Below are 18,907 nucleotides of genomic sequence, written 5' to 3'. Positions count from 1 at the left end.
TTCACCCTGAAAGACTATTTTACACTCTGATTGGATGTTTTTGTGTGCCGAAATGCACCTTGGGAGTTGTAGTTTAACTCCTTTAAAAAAAAGTTATCAGACATAAACGGACTTATTTCTGGTTGTTTCTGCTTGTGCTGAACCACCTGACCCGGTCTGTGTGGGAGCCGGTGTTGATGACGCGCTCCCGTCTATCCAATCACCGAATAGCTTTTTGGTTACTTCCGGTACGGTTGCTATGGAGCTTCACACCTCAACAGACCTCCACAAAGTTGTCACTCCTAATAATCAGAAAAGGGACCAACACGGCCCAAGCGATGCAGGTCCAGTCGGTGCACCTCGGTTCCGTCGCCATCGGCCCGGCGGCGTGGCGCGACGAGACGCTGCGCTCCATCCGGCGGGCGGAGCGCCTGATGCGGCAGGCCGGAGCCAGTCGGCCCCGGAGCTGCAGCGGCAGGAGCGGCGCGGCGGAAGCGGCAGAAGATACGATCACCGCGGCGGAACGCGCAGAGAGTCGCGACTGCGTCTGCGCGAAGAAGATGCAGAGGCCCCAAACCACAGGTGCCATGGTGAGAGGACACAGGCGCGCGCACAGACATGTGACCCCCAATGCGTGCTGCCTTCAGGGAGCGCGCATGATCCCAATGCGTGATGCCTTCAGGGAGCCCACACAGATACATGATCCCAATGTGTGATGCCTTCAGGGAGCCCACACAGATACATGATCCCAATGCGTGATGCCTTCAGGGAGCCCACACAGATACATGATCCCAATGCGTGATGCCTTCAGGGAGCCCACACGGATACATGATCCCAATGCGTGATGTCTTCAGGGAGCCCACACGGATACATGATCCCAATGCGTGATGCCTTCAGGGAGCCCACACGGATACATGATCCCAATGCGTGATGCCTTCAGGGAGCCCACACAGATACATGATCCCAATGCGTGATGCCTTCAGGGAGCCCACACAGATACATGATCCCAATGCGTGATGCCTTCAGGGAGCCCACACAGATACATGATCCCAATGCGTGATGCCTTCAGGGAGCCCACACGGATACATGATCCCAATGTGTGATGCCTTCAGGGAGCCCACACAGCTACATGATCCCAATGTGTGATGCCTTCAGGGAGCCCACACAGATACATGATCCCAATGCGTGATGCCTTCAGGGAGCCCACACAGCTACATGATCCCAATGTGTGATGCCTTCAGGGAGCCCAGAGCTCTGTGGCTACATTTAGTGTTGAATTACATTTAATGACATTCCTGGATCGTCATTAAGGATTTTTTAAAAACATTGTATTTATAATCCTATTTTAGAGGCGTGTGTGTTTTGCCAGTGTTCTCTAAAGAACCATGAAGGTGTCTCAAAGAACCTTCCCAACATGGTTCTTTAAGGCATCATTTCAGGTTCCAAGAAGAACCTTTCAAACCAGGGTTCTTTAAAGAACCATTTCTTTAAGAAGTTCTATAAAGAACCTATAAAGGTGTCTCAAAGAACCTTTACAAATGTTTCTTTAAGGCACCATTTATGGTTCCACAAAGAACCTTTCAAACCAGAGTTCTTTAAAGAACCATTTCCTTAGTTCTTCAGAGAACCATAAAGGAGTCTCAAATGAATGGTTCTTCAGGAGGTGATGGTTCTTCTAGAACCACAAGTCCTTGTAAGGAACCATTGGAGAACCCTGATTGTTCTGCGTGTGGTGTATCGTGTATTTTGGTTCTCCATCACTGACATTTCGACCCTGTCGGCCATCTTCCTCCTGAAGTTCCCTCGCGGCCCCCGGGGAACGTCCCGAGCGTTCCCGCCGCCCGGCGGCCGCGAGCAGTGTACGGGCGCCGGCGTGGCCGCGGTCCGCGAGTACATGCGCGGCGTGCGGCAGGCGGAGGGCCGGTTGCGCAGGCGGGCCGGCGCCGTGAGCCAGGAGGCCGTCAAGCTGCAGCGGGGGAGGGGCCACCTGGAGAGGACGCTGCGCAGCATCAGGACCGACCGGAGCGTCAACGGCAGGAGCTCGGAGGGGAGGAGCAGGAGGCCCCGGGCCGAAAGCGTGAGTCCTCCTCCTCCTCCTCCTCCTCCTCCTCCTGGGCTTTGCTCTTTGGACCAGGGGCTCTCCTAGCCCCCCTTCCTCTGAATCCTACGAGCGCCCCTGGCATGTTTACGCCCCTAATATCATCATTAGAGCCAGAATCTCAGGGTCTTCGTGATATTTTATTCTCATTTGGACACTTTAGAGATACAAATAAACTAAATCAGTGTCAAATATATCATTCAATGAAAACAAATATTATTATTATATATATATACATATATATATATATATATTAATGCAAATAATAGAGAGAGAGCTTTACTCAAGTAAAGCTAAAGCAGCTAACACTCGTTAACAACTACCAATATATTATATATATATATATATATATATAAAAATATATATATATATAATAGCCACATTAGACATTACAGATCTTCAATGTTTTATGTCTTGGTCTCAATCACTAAATAGCCTTTTTACTTTAAAAAAAATGTTTATCCACTAACAAAAATAATAGATTTATAGTTTTCAATTCTAAACAAAAAGATAATTTAGCCAATTTTTAGTACATTTTCTGCATAGATAACATTAGTATAGATTTAGTTAGAATCACAATTTATTATTATTATAATTTTAAAGTCCTTTATTTACATTTTCCCTGTGGTCCTTGAACGCACCAGCAGCGGGCGGCTCACAGGTGTGCGTGTGTGTGTGTGTGTGTGTGTGTGTTGCAGGAGAGAGATGGGGCTGACTACCTGCTGTCCTGTGAGAGGAGAGAGCTGGACCGGCTGGAGCTGGACCTGGAGGTGGCGCTGAGGGCCACCCTGACCCAGCTGCAGGTGCCTCCTCCCTGTGCTGCTTCAGGAAGGAAGCCTCGCGTCTTAACGCCGCCCTGCTCCTTGTCTTCCAGGCCCTGAGTCGCAGCGGCAGGCAGCTGCTGGACTGCGCCGGGGAGAGGGCTCGAGTCCTGGAGCTGCTGCCCCACATCGGCTCTGCTGGAGGGACTCAGACCCCCCACAGAGCAGACCCCGCCGGGCCCTTCACACCCGGTACACTCCTCACACTCTTTACAGGCTCACGTGTCCCCGTCACCTGTTTGAATGAAACCTTCTGGTCTCGTTGCAGAGTGTGAACGTGTTTTGGAGGCGTCTTCCCTGACAGTCAACCAATCACAGATGCTGAGGGAAACCCTGCGGCAGACGCTCGCCAGCGCCACCACCAGGCAGAAAGCGGCGCGGCGCAGCGTCAACGACGGCCTGGTGACGAAGGTCGCCGAGACCATCGGCCTGCAGGTGGAGGCACAGAGGACCCAGAAGCATCTTCTCACATGCAAAAATACTCTGACACCAATTTTGGGTTATCGCTATATATTATTAATAATACTAATATTAATAATGACAATAACACACAGTTTATATTGTCTTGTGTCCTGGTGTAGCAACAGCTGGCGCTGGTGTCGGCGGCCACCAGGCAGGCCGCGTGCCGCAAGCAGAGGGAGGTCAACGGCATCCGCCACCGCCACGGCAGAGTGCAGGTGAGTGTGTGTGGGGGTTCAGAGGCGGTGTGCACACGGGGAAGTTGTAAATGTTTGTGTGTGTGTGTGTGTGTGTGCGTGTGTATGTGTGTGTGTGTGTGTGTGTGTGTGCAGGGTCCGGAGTGCAGCGGGGACCTGCAGGCCAGAGAGAAGCTCACCAGGCCTCTGGTGCAGGTGTATCAGAGGCATCCAGGGAGGCAGTTACCTGAGGCCGCTCACCTCATACAGGTGTCACACACACACACACGCACGCACACACACACACACGATGGTAGCAGATGAGTGGCTTCTTATCCTCTCGCAAAAAGCTGCAAAGCATCCCTAAATCAATTAATTATACATACATATATATTGAAATAGGTTTGTTAATAATGTAGCGACCCTGGGTCAGGAACGCTACGAGACGTAGATGGCTTATAGGGTGTTTATTCAAGGAACATAGAACAAGCTACTGTTGGCCGTAGCCTACGCCAAAACCACAGCAAAACGCCGTGAAAACCTCCAAACCAGCTTCACGTCTGCTCCGGGTCATAGCTCTGCTCCGAACGGCGTAACACAACAACACACACACAACAACATCACTCGCTGTCCAATCACAGACACGCCTCCCAGCTACCAGCTCGTGAGGCGTTCACTTACATCCGGAACATAACATTTATAACATAACATTCCCTCAGTCCATTACACTACCCTCCCCCCACAAAGTCCCTCGCCCCCGAGGGGGCAAACAAAGTCTCTCAGGTGGCCAGGGGGCCTGCGGTTCCTCTGAGGCTGCCGTCGGCGCTGGGGAGAAGGAAAAGGGGTTGAGGGGACGCTGGGACCAAGGGCAGGGGATGGGAAGGGAGGGGCGGGGCCAGGGACACTAAGAGCCTGTGAAGGGGCGGGCGAAAGGCTGGGCCCATTGGGAAGGGTTTGGGGGGTAGTCTGGGCTGAGTCCAGGGTTCTCCGTGCCCCAGGCTCTCGTCCTGGTGGGGTGGATGTGCCCCGGTAGGGGGCCAGCCTGTCTCTATGCAGAGCGACTTTCCTTCCTCGTGGTGGCAGTTGGACCCTGTACACCACCTCTCCAAGTCTCTCCAGGACTCGGCAGGGCCCCACCCACTCACTATCGAGCTTTGGGCACCTGCCCTTCTTCCTCTGAGGGCTATACACCCAGACCAGCTCTCCGACTTCAAAATGTCGTCCTCTGACGTGCACATCGTAGTTCCTCTTTTGCCTTACGCCCGCACTGTGCATCTGGTTCCTGGCAAACTCGTGGGCCGACTCCAAGCGGTCCTGGAGTTTCCGAGCATAGTCGAGCCCCGGGGGACCCGCTGGGGCGTCAGGAGGTTTCCCCATCATCATCTCCCCTGGCGTCCGGATTTCTCTGCCGAGCATGAGAAGGGCAGGAGAGCAGGAAGTGGAGTCCTGCACCGCAGACCTGTAAGCCATCAGCACCAGAGGCACGTGGTCGTCCCAGTCGCGTTGATGTTTAGCTGCCACGATGGCCAGCTGTTGTGCCAGCGTGCGGTTGAATCTCTCGACCAGCCCATCGCTCTGTGGATGGAGGGGTGTAGTGCGGGTCTTGTGGGATCCCAGTTTGTCACACATGGCGGCGAAGACACGGGACTCAAAGTTTCTGCCCTGATCTGTGTGGATGACTTCAGGGGCCCCAAATCTGCTGAACATTCCCCCCACCAGAGCATCCACAATCGTCTCCGCCTCCTGGTTCGGCATGCAGTACGCTTCGGGCCACTTAGTAAAATAGTCCATGGCAGTGAGGATGTAACGGTTGCCCCTCTCTGAGTGAGGAAACGGTCCAAGAACATCAATCCCCACCCTCTCCATGGGACACCCAGCCGGAAACTGCTGGAGCTGGGCATGAGATCTGTCTGCAGGGCCTTTCTTCGCTGTGCAGCTGTCGCAGCGGCGGCAGTAGTCCTCCACATCCCGCCTATGTTGGCCCCAGTAGAACCCCTGGCGGAGGCGACGGAGGGTCTTTGTAATGCTGAAGTGACCAGATCCCGGAGCTCCATGCATTGCCCGGAGCACTGTCTCTCTCAGAGCCCTGGGCACCACCACTTGCCACCGTGTCTCTCCAGTCGCCGGCTCTTTCCACCCCCTCTGCAGGACACCATCACGCAGTCGCAGGGCTTGAAAATTTGACCAGAGTCCCTTTGTGGCTCGAGAACACATGGTAACCTCTCCCCAAGGTGGTCGCTGTTGGGATCCCACCCAAGCGAGCACTGGCCTTATGTCGACATCCTCTTCCTGTTTGCACCCCCACTCTGCTGCGTCCACAGCTGTCAGTCCATGGCCTGCTGGTGTGCCCACCGGTCCCACGGCAGCACATTTCACACCAGGTTGCAGCCGCTCTTCTTCCTGCGCCTCTCTTTTCTCACAGTAGTTGCAGCCATCAGCGCTGCAAGGCCGGCGTGAAAGCGTCAGCATTTCCGTGGCGTGCCCCGGTCTGTGGACCACAGTGAAATCATACGCCTGTAGCTCCTCAATCCAGCGTGCCAGCTGGCCTTCTGGCTCCTTAAAAGACATGAGCCACTGTAAGGCAGAGTGGTCGGTCCGGACTGTGAAGTGGAGGCCCCCAAGGTAATATCTGAAATGTCGGATGGCACAGACCATAGCAAGCAGCTCCCGTCTCGTGACACAGTAGCGGCGTTCAGCCTTGTTGAACTGTCTGCTGTGATACGCCACCACTCTCTCTCCTTCAGGAGTCACGTGGGCCAGCACAGCACCTGCGCCTGCATTACTGGCGTCCGTGTCGAGGATAAAAGGCAGGGTGAGGTCAGGCGGTGAGAGGACTGGGGCCTCCACAAGGGCTCTCTGCAGTGAAGTGAAAGCTGCATGGCACTCCTCTGTCCAATCAAACACCACCCCTTTTTACATTACATTACATGTCATTTAGCGGACGCTTTTATCCAAAGCGACTTACAATAAGTGCATTTCAACCTAGAGTACAAACTAAGAACAACAAGAATACAGGAAGTAACATTTCCTCAACATAGTCGAACTACAAAAGTACCATAAGTAAGTGCTATCTAAGTGCCACTGAAGTGCTAATCTGTGTTTTAATCCAGATATAGTCGGAAAAGGTGTGTTTTCAGTCTCCGACGGAAGATGTAGAGACTTTCTGCTGTCCTGATGTCAGTGGGGAGCTCGTTCCACCACTGAGGAGCCAGGACAGCAAACAGTCTGGATTTCGAGTGATTAGCTCGAGGTGCAGTAGTCACAAGTCGATTGGCTGTTGCCGAGCGGAGCGAACGTGCCGGGGTGTACGGTGTGACCACGTCCCGGATGTAGACGGGGCCCGATCCGTCTAGAGCACGGTACGCCAGGACCAGTGTTTTGAAGCGGATGCGAGCAGCCACGGTAACCAGTGGAAGGCGGAGGAGCGGAGTGGTGTGGGTGAATTTCGGGAGGCTGAAGACCAGTCGAGCTGCTGCATTCTGGATGAGCTGCAGGGGTCGGATGGCCTTAGCAGGTAGACCAGCCAGGAGGGAGTTGCAGTAGTCAAGGCGTGAAATGACCAGAGCCTGGATCAGAACCTGCGCCGCCTTCTGAGTAAGAAGAGGCCGTGTTCTCCTGATGTTGTGCAGCATGTACCTACAGGAACGCGTCGTCGCAGCGATGTTGGCCGTCAGGGAGAGTTGACTGTCGAGTGTCACCCCGAGGTTCCTGGCAGTCAGGGTAGGGGCCAACACAGAGCTGTTGAAGGTGATAGTCAGGTCGTGGGTGGGGGAGCCTTTCCCTGGAAGGAATAGTAGCTCGGTCTTGTCAGGGTTGATCTTCAGGTGGTGAGCAGACATCCACTGAGAGATGTCAGTCAGACAGGCAGAGATTCGTGCCGCCACCTGTGTTTCGGACGGTGGAAACGAGAAGATCAGTTGGGTGTCATCAGCATAGCTATGGTAGGAGAAGCCATGCGAGCGAATGACAGAGCCGAGAGAATTTGTGTACAGAGAGAAGAGGAGGGGACCCAGGACGGAGCCTTGAGGAACCCCAGTAGTGAGAGGACAAGGATCAGACACAGATCCTCTCCAAGTTACCCGGTAGGTGCGGTCTTTAAGGTAGGAAGAGAAAAGAGCGAGTGCAGTGCCTGAGATCCCCAGGTCCTGAAGAGAAGAGATCAGGATCTGGTGGTTCACGGTGTCAAATGCTGCAGAAAGGTCGAGAAGGATAAGGACAGAGGAGAGAGAGGCTGCTCTAGCAGTGTGAAGCTGCTCAGAGACAGCCAGGAGGGCAGTCTCTGTCGAGTGGCCGGCCTTGAATCCAGACTGGTGAGGGTCAAGAAGGTTGTTACTGTGGAGATAGGAGGACATTTGGCTCAAGATAGCACGCTCCAGAGTTTTGGAGAGAAAAGGAAGAAGAGAGACCGGTCTGTAGTTGCTGACTTCAGACGGGTCAGCAGGCGGAACAGTGGTACAGCTATGCAGGAAAAACCCCTCACAAACTTCCTATAGTAGGAGGCCAGGCCCAGGAAGCTTTTCAGGTCCTGCACAGTGTTGGGGGTAGGCCAATCCTTCACCGTCTGCACTTTATCATCCATGGTGCCGACACCGCCGCCCCCAAGCTTGTGCCCCAGAAATGTGACCTCCCGTTGCATGAAGGAGCATTTCTGTGGGTGCAGCTTTAGACCTGCTGCTGCCACTCTCTCCAGCACCCGCCTCAGGGCCTCGAGAGCCGCCTGGAAGGAGTCACCGTGCACCAGTATGTCGTCCAGGTACACAACACACTCCTGCCGAGGGATACCAGCGAGTACCCTGTCCATTAGCCTCTCGAACGTGGCAGGAGCATTGCAGAGGCCAAACGGAAGGACTTTAAACTGCCACAAGCCCCCATTAGTGATGAAGGCAGTTTTGGCCCTAGCTTCAGGGCTGAGAGGGACCTGCCAATACCCGCTCCGCAGGTCCAAAGAGGAGTACCAGGCTGACCCTGCCACCGTGTCGAGGGCCTCATCGATGCGTGGAAGGGGGTAGGAGTCCTTTTTTGTCACTTTGTTGAGGGGCCTGTAGTCCACACAGAAACGCCACGCCTCCTTCTGCTTCTTGGGGACCATGACGATCGCCGAGGCCCAGGGGCTGGTGGAAGGCTCGATGATTCCCCCTCGCTGCATCTCTTGCAGGGCTTTGTCTGCCGCAGCCTGTCTGGCCAGTGGGAGGCGTCGAGGTCTCATCCTAATCGGCCGTGCATCTCCTGTTTCGATGTCATGCTGGATGAGATCTGTGCGGCCCACATCGTCCTCCGACATTGAAAAACAGTCCTTGAACTCAAGAAGCAGCTGCCACAACAGATCTTGTTCGCTCGGAGTCAGACCACCACAGTTTGCCTGCCAGACCTCCCTCACTGCCAAGACTCTTTCACTGTCGTCAGGTGGAGAGGCGTTTGTCACCTGTGTGTGTGGACTTGTAGCTGGCCGGACAGAGGCTGGGGGTGGGTGCAACTCAGCAGCTGGCAGGGTGGAGGGCAGTGTGGATAGCTCATTTGAAGGGATGCAGCTAGGGGCAGCATCATGTGTTGTCTCAGCCGTCAGTGTGGCAACGGTGTGGGTCGCAACACAGCCAGGCCGGGGTGGCTGGCGCCACATCTGGATGACATGACCATCAGGGAACGTGAGAGTTCCTCTCTTTGTGTCGATGACACAGTCCAATGCCCCGAGAACATCCAGTCCCAGTATACAGTCCTCCAGGTTAGCAACCCACACCGGGCAGCGGATAGACTTTTTCCCCAGGCCCAGAGTCACTATTGCTTTCCCAACCATAGGAGTTCGCTCCCCGGTGACTGACTGCAGTTTCACGATAGTGGGAAAAATATCAGTTCCATTTGTCACCACATCGGGCCTCACCAGGGTTGCTGACGAACCTGTGTCTACCAGTGCAGAGCAGCATGTCCCTCCAATGGTGAGCATTGCATACCAACAGTCTCCTATCCATGTTCGACCCAGCACCACTAGTCGCTCTAGCTGACCATCAAAATCCTCCGGTGGTCTGGTTGCCCTTATTTGGTCGGACGGTATTGTAGCTTTGTTAATTAGAGGGGGCTGGGACAGAGTGCCAGGGGTCCGCATCGTCCCGATTATGCGGTCCCCGGCTCGTTTCCCTTGTTCGCGGTGGCACGGGGGCAGTGTCGGACCAGGTGGCCAGGCTGGCCACACCCCCAGCAGACTCTTGGTCGTGGCTTGTCTTGCCTCTCATCTCTCGAAGTGGCAGCCCTCACTAGCTGGGTTAGCTCCCCCACCCAGGCAGGCTGCGCCAACTCCCTTTCCGTCTCACAAGCAGCGCTCCCTTTTGGTGCTTTTTCAACCACTTTCCCCATGGCGCCAGCACACAGCATCTCTCTCTCCGTTGCTGACTCCAAAGCCTCCTGGAGCGACCCAGGGTGAGGAGTAGTGTCTGGATGCGCAGGTCAGCTGGCAGCAGGGCCTGGAGGAAATGGTCCCTCGCTAGCTCACTCTGGATGGACGAGGGCATGTGGGCGTAGGTGCGGTGAACAAGCCCCTCAATGTCATTCGCGAGCTCCCTCAGCGGCTCCTCTGGCCGTCGCTGTCTGCTGCATAGTTCAGAGCGGAGCAGGCTAGTGGCAGAGCATTGTCCAAATCGTCGCTTTAGAGCCCCAATTAGTGCATCATAATCACTCCGATCATCAGGACTCAGCAGCAGCAGGCTTGATAAAGCGTCACCGTGAGGCACATCGCTAACTGGAGAGCTTTTACTTCAGTGGACCATCTACTGGCATGGGCTAATAGTTCAAATTGTGCATGAAAAGCTTCCCAGTTGGATTTACCGTCATATCTGGGGGTCTTTATTGTGGACGCAATAGCTTCTCTCCGTGTCTCCGTGTGCTCAGTCATGTCCCTTCCTGCGGCCGCAGTTATTCCTCTACGGCCGCCATTTCCCTCACCGGCGCGGCCCGAGTGGCCAAAGCCTCCGCAGCCATCCTAGCGGTCGTTTCTTTTACCCGCTCTCGGTGCTCCGTCGTCTGCCAGGCTCCGGCTGCGCCGTCCAATTCCCGTTCGTCACTTTCTCCTTCCCGTTTAATCTTGAGACGGCTCCCCGACGTCATGTTTCTCACCGTTGACGAGCGTTAGCCACTTAGCTTCTCTGCTGCTACCTCGCGTGGCGATGTTGATGATAGCGAAAGTTTTACTTCTGACACCAAATGTAGCGACCCTGGGTCAGGAACGCTACGAGACGTAGATGGCTTATAGGGTGTTTATTCAAGGAACATAGAACAAGCTACTGTTGGCCGTAGCCTGCGCCAAAACGACAACAAACCGCCGTGAAACCTCAAAACCAACTTCACGTCTGCTCCGGGTCATAGCTCTGCTCCGAACGGCGTAACACAACAACACACACACAACAACATCACTCGCTGTCCAATCACAGACACGCCTCACAGCTACCAGCTCGTGAGACGTTCACTTACATCCTGAACATAAGATTTATAACATAACATTCCCTCAGTCCGTTACAATAATTAAATTGATATATATAAATACAAATATATGCATTTTTATATATAATTATTTATATATAAATATATATATATATAATTACGTAAATATATATTTATATATATTTATTTATAATGTAGTTTATTTTGTAAAGCCAATGTGTGTGTGTGTGTGTGTATCTCAGGGCAGCGTGGTGCTGAGGAGATGTCTGACGTTATCGGAGGGCGAGCTGGCCACGCTGCAGCGCGCGCGCCTGCAGCTGCTGGACGACCAGCGCGGCAAGAGCGCGGCGGCGCAGGCGGACGCCGCGGTGGTCCGCATGAGGGCTCGAGCACAGCAGACGCGCCTCTAGGAACGCGTCGCACCAAAAACACCAAAAATACACCGGGCAAAACAGCGCAGTGCGCCTGTGGAACTACTCTTGTGTAGTCTTGTGTACTTTTGGTACTCTTGTGTACTCTTCTGTACTTTTAGTACTCTTGTGTACTTTTGGTACTCTTGTGTACTTTTGGTACTCTTGTGTACTCTTGGTACTCTTGTGTACTTTCGGTACTCTTGGGTACTCTTGTGTACTTTTGGTACTCATGTGTACTTTTGGTACTCTTGTGTACTTTTAGTACTCTTGTGTACTCTTGGTACTCTTGTGTAGTCTTGGTACTCTTTTTTTAGGCCTCTGTGCGTACACAAACTAAAAAGTCTGTATCTCTGCCACCACTAGGGGGCGACTTTAATACTTTAGGCATGTTTACATGTTTACCTTTTGAAAATTAAGATGGCAGCCAGAATTTTTTTTGAAATTTCATGTCCTAATTGAAACAAAGCACTTCCAGTTGAAAGGGTTTAAAACTCTCACAAATCAAATTAAAATATGTTAACGTTGTCCCTGCATTCATTTACTTATTTAAAGTGTTATATTTTAATATGAACTGAAAAACGTGCGTGAATGTGACATCTTTCCCAGAAAGCCCCTCCCCCTCGTGACTGCAGGTCACATGACCCCCGAACTCCACGTCTTCCATTGGGAAACAAGACCTGATTCAATAAAGCTGAACAAGTGGACATGTTGTGTTATGGAGGGCCGGTCCCTCACAGCGGGGAGTCGCCACGGTTACTAGCAGCCCCACGGCCTCGTCCAATGAGAAGCCTCTTATCTTCACATCTTAATATTCTTCATAATATTCCTTAAAATTATCATATATTTCGGTTTGTATTAATTTAAAACATGAGACTTCCCACATGTGCCAATCAGAATAAACTTTTACACCTCTACCTCTTTTCTTCAAACCAAACAATAAAAAAAAACAGATTGTGCTTCTTGTGTTTTTTGAAATTGCGATTAATTAAAAGTTCATTCTTTTTAAAGACCAAACTTCACACAGAGCTGTGTTTCAGAGGCTCCTACCTATAAAGTGCCAGCGAGGTATTTAATATTGTGGATGATAAATTGTTTCTTCAGTGAAACATCAGATTAGTAAAAAAAAAAAAAGTATATTGAGACCCCATTGGTCCTGTCATCTTTAAAGGGTACCTGTAGTGAAAACGAATATGTAGCCAGATCAAAAGATAATGTGTTTCTAAAGGTTATTCATGCACTGACGGTCCAGTATTCAATAACAATACGTAGTTTAGGCTGTTCAAAGTCCTCAACTCCGACATGCGACATTGCACTGGAGCTTGAATATGTCGCGGGTGGTGTGACGTCAAATCGTTGAGAGATCGACAGCCAGCCACAGCGGATGTGTTCAGATACCAATATAAACAACGTCGGCCCGCAAACAAATGCTGAGAGATTGATAATATGGACGATGAAAGATTGTCTGATTCAGCAACTGGATACTTGTTTGAACCTTTAAAAGCAGACTATCCCCATTTAGTGAATTGTGACAGCGATGATAGCGATGATTCTGATGAAGTTGATGACGAAGGACCGCGGTCCAGATGCTTCACCGTGCGGACCGTGCACGCAAGTCGGCGGACGTTTGGTGCAGTTGTGGGAAATGTGTGCCACAAAAACAGACATAGAGTGCATTTGTTGTAAAGAGCACGAACTTATGTCCGATGATATAGTGACATTAGACCTCATCTGCTTCACACAAAAGAGTGAGCTTGATAGCTACATCGCGCATAAGCCAGCGCTGGAGATGTCTTTCATTGATGCAATGTTCGGCCGACATGTTCGGGGGTGCTAGTGACTTTTTCTTTGCTCCGTCCGTCCCGATGCGCGCAAACCGGTGTCGGGAGCTCCGCGGCGCGAGACGGCGGGCAGAGGACTGTTAACGCAACACGTAGAGACAGAAATGACGTGCTGCTGCTGTAATGTGGCGCTATAGAGAAAGTGACAGGGGGGCGGGCCAATTTTTTTTAATGTCATGCGATCTACCAATACTACGCCGCGATCGACTGGCAGGTCGCCGCGATCGACGTATTGAGCACCCCTGATATAGATTGTGTAATTCTTGAGGCCACCGATCTATCCCAAGAAGCAACGCGTGTAGAAGTGGCTCCGGATTGGCTGAATTCCTTTCAACGACTCTACGTCATAGTTAGCTTTGAGCTGGAGTAAATAACTAGCAAAATGGCTGCGCCCTGAAGCGTTCACGGACTCGGAATGTTGACAAAGAAATGTAAAGCCTCGGGCTATGCGTGACTTGTTGACAATAGCGGCGGGGTAAATATGATTTATTTGATGCGCCGAATGGATGTAGCACGTTGTTGTTTTGCACTACAGGTACCCTTTAACACTGAACAGCAGCAGAACCAGTGGCCTTGGTAACTGATTGATTATGTCACGTTCACCCTCTGGAGGCTGGGGGCATTTTATACATTTTACAAACAAACAAAAAATTCACCTTTTAAATGCGTTTGCATGTGACACATACCCACGTGTTCTACATCAAACATTCCAGAACAATTTCAGCTCTATTCAATGAGGCTCAGTTGTCCTGGTGCCGTGTTCTCTGCTCTCTGACTGACAGGCTGCTAAATGAGCCTTACCTGTGAGGTGGGAGGTCCTTTGTGATTTACTGAGTGTTCATTGGTTGTTTTTTCCCCAAAATGTTGACAGACAAACGGATTGACCAATCACGGTGAAGGTTTCGTGTGACGAGTTCTTTCCGCGCCGCGTCACCTGACACGTCGCCCCTGATTCATCCACGAGTTAAACTGATTTATGCTCCTTATTTTCGCGGAGAAATAATTGTTTTAAAAACGGAAACAGTGTTAAACCGTACTGCCGCGGTTTGACACTCGGTTTGAGTGTAAAAACTTCAACGAACACCGGAAGTAAACAAAGTTGCGTTAATTGCGTTAAAATATTTTAGTGCGTTAACAGGCCAAATTAATCGCATAGATTAACGCGTTAACGCTGACAGCCCTAGTTTTTACACAAAATACACAAGGAACAAAGAAAAATATATATTCGATTTTTTAATATATGTATATATATAAAGAAGTTATTAAAAAAAGTTTTGGAAAAAAGTTGATTAAAAAAATAGAAATTTATTTTAAAAAGAAATTTTGATGAAAGAAAAAAAAATTCAAAAAAAGTCAAATATTTTTATATTACTTTTTTTCTTTAATCAAAACTTCTGTATATATAATATATATATAAATATATATATTTTTAGAACTTTTTTTCTTAAATCAAAACTAGAAAAAAGTCTAAATTTGTTTGTTTTGGGTTTCTTTGTGCAAAAAACACATCACACATTTTAGACAAAATACACAAAACACATTTAAAAGTGGTGTTTATATATATATATATATATATATATATATATATACATACACACACTGTATATATTTTAAAAAAAAATCATAAAACATTTTTTTTTTTACACAAACAATACTTTGGTACTTTTTTTACATTTAAACAATACATTAAAACAAAAAAACAATTAAGGAAATTGTTCAACTGTATGAAATATACATACCTTGTGTTTCAGATAATTTGAGAAACATTGAAATGTTCCCTAATTGATGATGGAGTACTCCACCCGAACACGCCGTGGTCACGTGACACGGGGGAGCGTCATGTGACGCTGTCGGAGCGTTGCTGTTTATTAGTAATGATATTTATGTTTTGATAGAAGTGTATAAGAAACATTGTTTGGACTTTTAAAATAATTTTAATAATCTCATTGCATTTGTTTTGTATTATATTTAAATCACTATCATCTAACTATTTAAATAATAAAATACACCATAAGAATGAATGTTTCTTGAAGTATAAAACTAAACGTTAGTGCACATAAATAAGTTTACTTTATCAGATATGATTTAATTACAGCTGAACCTTTTTCACGTCATGTAAACTAATTGTTTAATTGTCATAATTAATCACAGCTTGGTTAAAGGCCAGGCTCACCGGAAGTTGGCTCCCCCGATTGGAAAGGAGCCGCCACGTGACGTCACCGTTCGTGTCTTTTCTTAAATATTAAAACGGGGTTAAAATAGTTAATCAAAACAGAATCAAACTAACACATACGGATTAGATTAAAAGGTTTAGTACTTCAATTAAAAGGTTTAGTTTAACTTGTACCGGCTGGTCTCCGCGTGCCCGCGCCTCGTTCTCACGTTGAATCGCTATAACCGTGAAATGAAAACTTTCCCCCCGCTGCTGCTGTTCATGCTGCAGCTCACGTTACCGACGTTACCGGCGTCCGAGGCGTTAACGCGCACGAGCAACGTCTCCCGGAGGGACACCGGGTCCCTCCTGGTCAGAAGCACGGGACCGGAGCCCGTCCTGGACGCTCTGCTCCCGACTCGGGCCCACGCCGCCGGTCCGCCCGAACGTTCGGCTGTTTCCGTGAAGTGCGAGCTCAACATGATGCGCGTGCAGGTGCACCGGAGTGTTCTGGGCACCGGGCAACCGGACTCCCGCCTCACGCTGGGGACCTGCGGGGCCAGCAGAGCCACGAGGGACTACGTGCTCTTCGACTATGACGTCAGCATGTGTGGGACCAGGCGCGCGGTGAGCCCGATATGACGTAGTTTATTCATGTTTAACATGTTTTATTCATATAAACAAAGTAATTATCCCAGGTCTAGTTGGAGTTGCACATTAATTTGTATTTGTTTTCAGATGGTTAATAACCAGGTGGCTTATTTAAATGAGCTGCATTATGACCCGTTAAGGCTCCAGGGACCAATCAGGAGAGCGGTGCCCTTCCGCCTGTCGGTGGCCTGTCACTACAACCGGTGAGGCGGATTCTGTGGCTTTATTCTATTATATCCTGGAATATAAATCTGATATTTGGAGCTGTTTTTATTGAATCTGAATGTTTAAATATTTAGGTACCAATTCTCTGATTACACGCCGAAGCTGCGTCAGAGCGCCGCGCCGATGAAGACCAGAACGAAGTTAGTTCTGACTGCTCGAAATGGTAAAAAACCTGCAAACAAATAAGTTTGATTATTATTAAGTTATTTAATATGGGCTCTCAATGCGTTGTAGTTTGAGCATTTTGAAGAGCCCATGCTTTTTGGGAAATGGATTGATGGCACCTGGTTAAAAAAAAGTAATAGAAAAATATAATTTTCTTATTATTAATTTAAACTAAATGAAAACTAAATAACTATAAAACATGGCAGTATGTATGTGTATATATATATATATCATACATACGTTTTTTTCTATAAAAGTTATACACTTTGTTGTTGTTTTTATTTGTGCAAAAAACACAACAAAAATAAATCTATAATTTGTTTTACACAAGAAATACAAAACTCATTTAAAAGTGTGGTGTGTGTGTGTATATATACAAATATTCAAATTATATATATGTATATATATAAAATAGTAATATACAAATTTATACAAATTATATATATAAATAATTTGTATACATTTTTATATTACTATTTTATATATGTATATATACATACACATATATGTATGTATATATATATATATACACACACACAAAACATAGCAACTCCAAAATGTGCAGAGAACTTATTTGAAGGCTTAAATGAAGAAGTAGAGTTCCAGGGAGCAGCGTGTGCGCTTTAGCTCCATCTACTGGTGACGTGGCAGATTACACCTGACTCGTGTCGGAGGACCCGGGAGGCCTTCAGGCGATGCAATGACCGCGGAAGGCCTCTAGGGTGTTTGGGTTAAGACCATAAATATGAATAATGGCTATAATGAGCTCCTCCTCCTCCTCAGCCCAGTGGGAAAGTCTCCCCCCGTCGAGTCAGTACTCTCTCGGCAGGTCCATGTACTTCCAGGCCGAGGCTCCGCCCCTCCTCCGGGAGGAGAGGCTGTACGTTCACCGGTGTTACGCAACGCCAGAGAACTCTCACTCCTCCACGCCGCAGGTCCCCGTGGTGGAGAACTCTGGGTAAGAATAGGAAGAGAACTCTGGGTAAGAACACCAGGAGAACTCTGGGTGAGAATAGGAAGAGAAGACATGATGATCAGAGAGGCTCAGGCTGAATGAAAGAATAGAGTATGGAATGTCATCTCCCTTTATCTCCCCATCTCCTTCCCTCTCTCTCATCCACCTCTCCCCCTTCCCCTCTTTCTTTCTCTCTCTCTCCCTCCCCTCCCCCCCCCTCTCTCAGGTGTATGGTAGACAGTAAGGCCAGTCGCTCCAGATTCGTCCAATACAAACGGAATGTGGTGAGATTCTCAGTGAATTCCTTCCACTTCATCGGAGTGACCAACCAGGTGAGACACACACACACACACACACACACACACACACACACACAGTGGTCTCCTGTAGTTGTATTAACCCGTGTGTGTGTGTCCCTGCAGCAGCTCTTCATGCACTGCTCCATGTCCGTGGGCAGCTCCGTTCCCACGGCAACGGCCAAGGCCTGCAACTACAACCCCCAGACCTCCAGGTGCCGCTGCGCTCCAGCCGCTCTTTGTTTGGAGGAAGTTCGTTGAGACATTAAAAAGTGACACTCAGGTGGTCCTCAGGTGGGAGGAGCTCTACGGACCGGACTCCGTGTGCAGCTGCTGCGACTCCAGCTGCAGCGCCGCTGCCTCCACAGGTGAGTCCAGAGTCCAGAGTCCAGAGTCCAGAGTCCAGAGTCCAGAGTCCAGAGTCCAGAGTCCACCCTCATCTGATCATTTAGATTACAGCCCTGCAGCTGAAGGCCTCTTAAAGGGACAGCGCCCCTTTTTAAAAATGATCTTAATGTCTCTGATTTGGCTACACGTCTTTTTGTTGTTGTTGTTTTGTGAAGCACTTTGTCTCATGTTTGTTGTTGTGGTCACGACATGAGACTTTAAATGCTGCGAGATTCAAATATATTATAATATTTTGACATGTAAGGAGCTGGACGCCATTTTATTATAAGATCTAATATTACATTTTTTCCCCAGTGACCAAAATAATCAGCAGTCAGCCGTGGACGATCGACCCGAAAGTGAAACCCAGAAAATCATCAAGAAGGAAGCCGGCCACAACAACAACAACAACAGCAGCAGCAGCACAGGAGACGAGCAGAGCGGCGGCCGTGACTCCACCCGGTGGGGCGGAGCAGGAGTGGCTGTTCGGAGGAGGAGGAGTGTCGTGGGTGGAGGTGGAGGAGAGGCAGGTGAAGGGCTCCGCAGTGGTGGAGGAGGAGGAGGTGGAGGAGGTCACAGCACCTCACACTATATTTGATGAGATCTTTGGTTTTTGATGAATAAAGTGCTCCTTCAGTCCGGTGGCTCGTTGTGTGATATGGAGGTCGAGGGTCAGTACGATGGTTGCTGGTAAAAACTCTTTTTTTATTTTATTTGACGCTTGCAGCATCAAACCTCCATCAGTCTGTCTTTAAAGGAGTAGTTTCATGTTTTTGAGGATAAACCTCTTCACTTCCTCCGAGGTGAGAGGAGGAGATTGACCTCTGTGACCTCTGTGTGCTTTAACATGAAGCTACAGGCGCTTAT

At 49.4% G+C, this 18,907-nt stretch overlaps 2 protein-coding genes across 2 annotated transcripts; both read left to right on the top strand.

The window, feature by feature from the left end:
* Positions 1-317: 317 nt before the first annotated feature.
* Positions 318-11,368, top strand: tektl1 (tektin like 1). Its single transcript, XM_056444682.1, has 8 exons — positions 318-569; positions 1,778-2,056; positions 2,776-2,880; positions 2,952-3,090; positions 3,167-3,333; positions 3,480-3,575; positions 3,690-3,803; positions 11,201-11,368. The coding sequence occupies exons 1-8, from the start codon at positions 318-320 to the stop codon at positions 11,366-11,368; spliced, it is 1,320 nt and encodes a 439-aa protein (XP_056300657.1).
* A 4,245-nt stretch (positions 11,369-15,613) lies between these two features.
* zp3d.2 (zona pellucida glycoprotein 3d tandem duplicate 2) lies at positions 15,614-18,657 on the top strand. The gene is made up of 8 exons (XM_056444681.1): positions 15,614-15,988; positions 16,100-16,215; positions 16,312-16,400; positions 17,186-17,360; positions 17,584-17,689; positions 17,780-17,868; positions 17,948-18,021; positions 18,356-18,657. Exons 1-8 carry the CDS (start codon positions 15,614-15,616, stop codon positions 18,655-18,657), a joined length of 1,326 nt encoding a protein of 441 aa, XP_056300656.1.
* The last annotated feature ends 250 nt before the right edge of the window (positions 18,658-18,907 follow it).

The sequence above is a fragment of the Pseudoliparis swirei genome, chromosome 22, assembly GCF_029220125.1.
Source record: "Pseudoliparis swirei isolate HS2019 ecotype Mariana Trench chromosome 22, NWPU_hadal_v1, whole genome shotgun sequence".
In the NCBI taxonomy this organism is placed as follows: Eukaryota; Metazoa; Chordata; class Actinopteri; order Perciformes; family Liparidae; genus Pseudoliparis; species Pseudoliparis swirei.
The sequence above is the reverse complement of the archived record's forward strand: the minus strand, read 5'-3'. Positions and strand labels throughout refer to the sequence as shown.

What these genes read in the sequence shown, in the direction of transcription:
- zp3d.2 (XM_056444681.1), top strand. Translation starts at nt 15,614, where the DNA reads ATGAAAACTTTCCCCCCGCTGCTGCTGTTCATGCTGCAGCTCACGTTA. An exon ending in CCCGTGGTGGAGAACTCTGG is followed by an intron (nt 17,361 to 17,583) that starts GTAAGAATAGGA and finishes CCCCTCTCTCAG; the next exon opens with GTGTATGGTAGACAGTAAGG. An exon ending in TCATCGGAGTGACCAACCAG is followed by an intron (nt 17,690 to 17,779) that starts GTGAGACACACA and finishes GTGTCCCTGCAG; the next exon opens with CAGCTCTTCATGCACTGCTC.
- tektl1 (XM_056444682.1), top strand. Translation starts at nt 318, where the DNA reads ATGCAGGTCCAGTCGGTGCACCTCGGTTCCGTCGCCATCGGCCCGGCG. An exon ending in GGAGGCCCCGGGCCGAAAGC is followed by an intron (nt 2,057 to 2,775) that starts GTGAGTCCTCCT and finishes TGTGTGTTGCAG; the next exon opens with GAGAGAGATGGGGCTGACTA. An exon ending in AGGCCGCTCACCTCATACAG is followed by an intron (nt 3,804 to 11,200) that starts GTGTCACACACA and finishes TGTGTATCTCAG; the next exon opens with GGCAGCGTGGTGCTGAGGAG.